At 46.6% G+C, this 6481-nt stretch overlaps 1 protein-coding gene across 1 annotated transcript in view; it reads left to right on the top strand.

The window, feature by feature from the left end:
* Positions 1-651: 651 nt before the first annotated feature.
* Positions 652-6481, top strand: part of RELL1 (RELT like 1) — a 74993-nt gene continuing 69163 nt past the window's right edge. The window contains exon 1 of the mRNA XM_012474980.2: positions 652-828. Within this exon, the coding sequence (XP_012330403.1) occupies positions 741-828 (88 nt within the window). The 5' untranslated portion in view covers positions 652-740. The remainder of the gene's footprint in view (positions 829-6481) is intronic.

Genomic DNA, 6481 nt, shown 5'->3' with positions numbered 1-6481 from the left:
GGCCGTCCAGTGCTTCTCTGGGCGCGCTCCCTCCTTTTCTTCCCACGCCCGCCCAGTCCCAGCAACAGAGGGAGGCTGCTCCTGGGCGACCCTTCCCTCGCCCCAGGCTCCCGCGTAATCCGGGCCGGATTTGGGAAGGAAGTGGGCGTGGCTAGCAGAGGCGGGGCCGGGCCCCGGTGGGCGGGACGCTAGGGCGGGGCTATAGCCTAACTGCGCCGCCGAGGCGGCCGCCGGGTTTGGAAAGGAAGCGGGAGCGGCAGGGAGAGGCGGGGTGAGGCTGAGGAGTGGGCGGGGTTATGGGTGGGGCTATGGATAAGCCTCGTGCCTTCTTAGGCGGAGCTCCGGACGCGGCAGGGAGAGGCGGGGCCGAACCGAGTTGGGTGGGGAAGGAGGCGTGTCCATGGCTTAGCTGCGCCGCCGAAGCTGCCGCCGGGTTTGGAAAGGAAGCGGGATTGGCAGGGAGAGGCGCAATCAGACTGAGGTGGGCGGGGCATCAGGGGCGGAGCCATGGGTGGGCCTCGTGCCGGCTTAGGTGGAGCCCGGGGCTCGCGGGGAGAGGCGGGACCGAGCCGAAGTGGGTGTGGTGTGGGCGGGGAAGGGGCGGAGCCGTGGCGGGGCGGGGTTCGCCGCTTCCTGGGGCCGAGCCCGGCCACTCGATCCGCCCGCCGGCTCTGGAGCGGCGCAGCCGGCCGGAGCGCGGGACGCGACGCCCTGGGAGAGGAGGACGAATCGACGCGGCGATGGCTCCGCGGGCACTCCCGGGGTCCGCCGCCCTCGCCGCTGCTGTCTTCGTGGGAGGCGCCGTGAGTTCGCCGCTGGTGGCTCCAGGTGAGTGCCCGGTCAGGCCCGGGGCGCCGGTGCTGAGCCGGGTCCCAGTAGCGCGAAAGGAAACAAGGGGTCGGGACGGAAGCCCCGCGGCGCCCCGAGGTGCCCGTGTCCTGGCACAGTCGCGGGATCCTGGCACTGAACAACTGGCTGTCCCGGGGCGGTCCGGGCAGGGCGCGGTGCGTGGCAATGGCTCCCGTCCCTCCCCTCCCGCCTTCCCTCCCCGGGCCTCCTCCGAGGATCTGTGTCCCCCAGCCCCGAGCTGTGCGGGGCGTAGGCACCAGGCCTTCCTCCGGGGCGCTTTCTCCACGGCCGCGCGCCTCGGAACCCCGCAGACCCCTTTCCTGCTGCCCTTGTCCTCAAAGGCGCCGCAAGCGGAAGATCGTGACACAGAGCACTGGGTGCGCTGTCTGTGCCTCCCTCTCCCTTTAGAATACCTTAAAATATCCTAAAACCTAGAGGACTATCTCTTTCCAACTTTCTATTTATTATAGTGGTTGATAGATTCTTGTAACCGGTCAAGGAATCCACATTTCTTCCCATATATCCCGGATAAATCAGGCTCGACAAAACGGAAGGCGTGTTAGTAAACTTAACATTTTTTTCTTCTTTGTGTTGATTCCTGTCATCACGAAAGGAACCTTGTGTGGTCAGGGCAGGAAGCCACCAACAGAGATGCTACAGTGTCATCAACGGTGAAGCAGCTTTTAATTGAAATCAATCTTAAGAGGAGGTGTAACTTCTATGGAAGTCCTATGTCCACTTTTGCTTTTATGATTACAGACACTAGGGATTCCTTACCACCGCTTCCCCTCTTAATGGCCACCTAACCACAGCAGTTTAAAAAAAAAAGTATACTTACTTGGCCATTTGGGGTTACTACAGCCTGGAGTCTGACGTCAGCAAGCTCTTCCAAGCTTGACCTCAGGGGTATCTCCTCTTCAGGTCCAAATAATAAGCAACTGGGAGCCTTTTAACAGTGACTCTCTCCTCCATAAACATTCATAAACTCTTCCTCCTGGGAACATTTCAGTTGCTTACAACTTTTACACTGACTTATCACTTTGGCCTTTGCTTTTTCATAGACACCAGAGCAGGTTAGGAAGGGAACAAGTTGGATGGTATGTCTCCTGAGTCTTTTTAGCAGGCCCTTATTTCTGTCAGCCATCCACCCTGGGTAGATGGCAGCTAGTGACATGTTTTATTGGATGGGACAATTTGTGTGGTTATTTTTCATTTTTGATACAGGGTCTCACTCTGTCACCCAGACTGGAGTGCAGTGGCACGATTTCAGCTCACTGCAACCTCCAGCTCTCTGGTTCAAGCGATTCTCCTGCCTCAGCCTCCCGAGCAGCTGGGATTATAGACATGTGCCACCACGCCCGGCTAATTTTTGTATTTTTAGTAGAGACAGGATTTTGCCATGTTGGCCGGGCTGGTCTCGAACACCCAACCTCAGGTGATCCTCACACCTTGGCCTCCCAAAGTGGTGGGATTACAGGCATGAGCCACCATGCCTGGCTGGTTCATTTTGATTTTCATCCTGTGTTTCATTGCTCGGACACATAGGTGCATAGTCAGGTTCCAGCTGGATGTGAGGTTGGAGACATTCCTTAGAGGGTTAGAGTCAGTTGCTCCAGAATTTGGGGAAGAGCTCAATTTGGGAGTAAAATTGTTAAAAATTCAGCACATGATGCATGTAATAAGCCATCAGCAGGAGAAATCCATCCCTAGAGTGGGTGTGTGTTTTGTTTGACTTCTGAGCAACACCCAGGTCTCAGGACTGGAATGTGAAAGATGAAAGCTCTCATCTAATTGCATGACAGCCTTTTTTTTTTCTTTTTGATGAAAGTTAATGTGGAAGAAGAAACACGTGTCTAAAAAGGAACGGATGCAGAGCACAAATTTGCCAGTGTCTTGAGGCCTGTGTAAAGAGAAGATGTTCTGACCAGCCAACATCTGATCCCCTTGGAACTAAAGATGATGTTAATATTTGTACATTGAGCATAGGGAAGTAGAGAGAAAGAAATGGGAAATAATGTTGAGTGCCTGCTGTGTGCTGGGCTTTGGGTTGAGTACTTATATGCATTTTAATTTTAAAATTAAAAAAAAATTTTTTTTTTTAAGACTGAGTTTCACTCTGTCTCCCAGACTGGAGTGCAGTGGCATGATCTTGGCTCACTGCAACCTCCACCTCCAAGGTTCAAGTGAATTCTCCTGCTTCAGCCTCCCAAGTAGCTGGGATTACAGGCGCCTGCCACCACGCCTGGCTAATTTTTGTATTTTTAGTAGAATCAGGGTTTTACCATGTTGGCTATGCTGGTCTCGAACTCCTGACCTCAAGTGATCTGTTCTCCTTGGTTTTTCAAAGTGCTAGGATTACAGGCGTGGGCCACCGTGCCCAGCCTTCATATGCATTTTTCAACTCATTGCTCATAAGCCTATGCACTACTTATTTCCAGTAAGACAACGGAGGCAAGAGAGGTTAAACAGTTGTCTGAACATCACATAGGTACTGTGCCAGTCAGCATTCAATCAGAGAAGAAGAACCAGTAGGTGTCTTTGTATGTGTGTACCTTTATATATATCTTATCTGGGATAACCCAGACTGCTTGATTCCAAAGTTCATTCTCTTTCCACTGTATCCCACTGCTCTGCAGAGAAAAAAATAGAATATGAGTCAACCTCAGCAATCTTGCTGAGATTCCAAGATAGAGAGTTTAGGACATCATAAAATTGTAAGCATGTGGTTATTAGAAGTTGTTAAGTAGAGAAAAGAAGGGCACATAGCTTCACGGTGGGCAGTGGCAATGCCTTTTTCACTTCCTTCGTAGTAGAAGAATCTTGTTAAACTCGGCTCTTAGCAGCAGCATTCGAAACTATATACCACAAGCACTCAAAGGGGTAATTTTCCACATCTTGGCTTATTTATGTCCTTAAGTTCTCTGATTACTCAACCTTTGGGCTTATTAGTTTCTCACTTAGATAGTGGGCATGGCCCTTGAGTGGGAGTGGGTGGAAGAGGTCCTGGGGCTGATGAGATGAGAAATACATTGCCTTGGGCTCTGGGCTTCCATCCAGCATTCTGACTCCTTTTTAGATGCTAAAGATAAGCTTTATTAAATTCTGGGTTATCCTTTAGCCAGGTAGCTGCAAAGCTGTACATCCACATAATACATAGCGTTTGGAAAGTTTTGAAAAAGCACACCTTGGAGCTTGGGATTCCATGTCTAAATTTAATTTCAAAAGGAAATGAAAAATTTGAGAAGTCTCTGTCCATTCCCTGCCCCCACCCCCTCCAAAAAAGGAAATGAAATGAATCTCTTTGGAAGTTTGAATAGTTGAATTTGAATGTGAGAGACCAAAGCCCCATGTGAAGAAACAACAAATTTTATTGTTTCTTTAAAAATAATTATTTGGCTCTAGTGTTGAAGTTTAATAACTTATTGGAACAATAGAGAAGCAATTTAAAGCTGACAAAAAGAATAAATTAAATTGTCATTGTATAAACTATTAGGTTGAGTGGTTCCTAGTAATTTAGGACACTTCAGGGGTTGCAAAGATTTGGTGTGCTGCTGAAAGCAGGTATATTACTAATTTTGGTGTGGTTTATAAAAACAAATTAGAATTTGGTGTTAGTACACTGTAGACACTTTACTCTTTTAGGAAAAATGAATTCAGTGTTTATTATTACCTGTTTTGTGGCAGGCAGTAGTCTAAGTACCCGAATCATTTCATTCTTACAATGAATTTCCTGTCAGTTATATACGTAATTTTATTCCTGTGTTTGTAGATGAGGAAATTGGGCCTCCGAGAAATTGAAAAATCACTCGTGTGTAAGTTGGATTTTGGCATTGAGTCCATTGAGTCAGATCTATTTGATTGTGAAGTCTGTGCTTATTACTAAACTATTTTTTTGAGGAAGAAAATTCTTTTTATTCTAAAATATTTATAAAGAATCACTAAGTTAACAAGGTCATGGCATGATATGGTAGAAAGAGCACCAAGCCTTAAGTCAGGGCCTTAGACTTGAAGTCAAAAATCAGAGGGGGACCCTGATGCCTGGAGTGTGCGGTTCTGTCCACCTCCATTTCCTCACCTGTAAAATGGGCATTGTGCCAATGCCTGTCTATCTGTCTTACTGGCTGCTCTGTTTTACTGAGCTGTTGTCTGTGAAAGGTCTGGGTAAATGGCAGAGTGGCTTGTATCTTTTATCCTGTGTATCTTTAAAAAATAATAGTTTTTTTTCCCTAGGCTTAATTTACATTATGTCATTTAAACTGTGTAATAAATGTGGACCACATATATTAAACGGTTTTCATTCTGGAGGTGGTGATAGCTTTGCAATGATAGGGACATTATAATTTTAAAAAAGCCCAGGGTGACACCTCAGATTAAGAGATTGCTACTGTTGCATGGGAGTTAAGTAGCCGAGCTGTTTTTTCCCATTTCCCTTTAGTAAAATACAGTGCCTTAGGTATTTTTGGAAAATTTCCCCAAAGATTTAAAGTTTGTGGGAGGAAGGGGCAAGGATCACCCTTGATCTCATTACTCCAAGGCACTGGCCATTGTTAGCATATTTCATTCTGGTCTTCTCTGAATGCATTTTTAATTTGGATAGGTTCATAATGCAATATAACTTTGTATCATGACTTTTCAACTTATGTTACACATAAATGTTTCTCCATTTCCCTACACACTCAAAAAATGGCTGCCTAATGTTCCATTGTATGGATTTGCTATATTTTACTTTACTATGGACTTATTTGGGAGATTTCAGTTGCTAATTATTTTTAGGTGAGTTTCAGTGAACACCTCTGTGCATGAAATTTTGCCTAAATATAAAAGGACTTCCACAGAAAATGGGTTCCTGAAAAGGCACTTTGAGGGTCAAAGATGTTCACATTTTTGAGGCCATTGATAACACCAGTGTTGATCTGAAGGTCAGCTCAGGTTACATTCTCAGAGCAATAGTAAAAAAGACTCCAGGAGGCTGAAGTAGGTGGATCACCTGAGGTCAGGAGTCCGAGACCAGCCTGGACAATCTGGTAAAACCCTTTCTCTACTGAAAAAATTAAAAAATTAGCCAGGTGTGGTGGCGTGTGCCTGTAGTCCCAGCTACCCAGGTGGCTGAGGCAGGAGAATTGCTTGAACCTGAGAGGCAGAGGTTGCAGTGAGCCAGGATCACACCACTGCACTGCAGTCTGGGCGACAGAGTGAGACTCTGTTTCAAAAAACAAAAAGACTCAATTTCATATTCTTGTTATTTTCCCAGAAAAACATATTGCTAATTTGTTAGGCAAAAATCGGTACTTTGATTGTTTTAATTTGTACATTGTTGTTAACTATCAGGTTGATTTTGTTTTCTTCTAGTTTTTGAGCCATTTGCATGTATGTAATCCTTTATGGACAATTCTGAAATGGGAAAAGCTCTGAAAACATTTTTCTTGTAGGCTTTTGGTATACTCTGTAGGTCGTAAAACTTAATTTGAACTAATTGAGGGTTTTTTTTTTTTTTTTTTTTTTGAGATAGATGGAGTCTCTCTTTGTCGCCCAGGCTGGAGTACAGTGGCGCGATCTCGACTCACCACAACCTCTGCCTCCCAGGTTAAAGAGATTCTCCTGCCTCAGCCTCCTGACTAACTGGGATTACAGG

This window comes from Aotus nancymaae, unplaced genomic scaffold (genome assembly GCF_030222135.1).
Source record: "Aotus nancymaae isolate 86718 unplaced genomic scaffold, 86718_ANA_hifiasm-v0.15.2.pri h1tg000006l, whole genome shotgun sequence".
NCBI classification, from domain to species: Eukaryota; Metazoa; Chordata; class Mammalia; order Primates; family Aotidae; genus Aotus; species Aotus nancymaae.
This window is presented reverse-complemented; position numbering and strand designations above follow the sequence as displayed.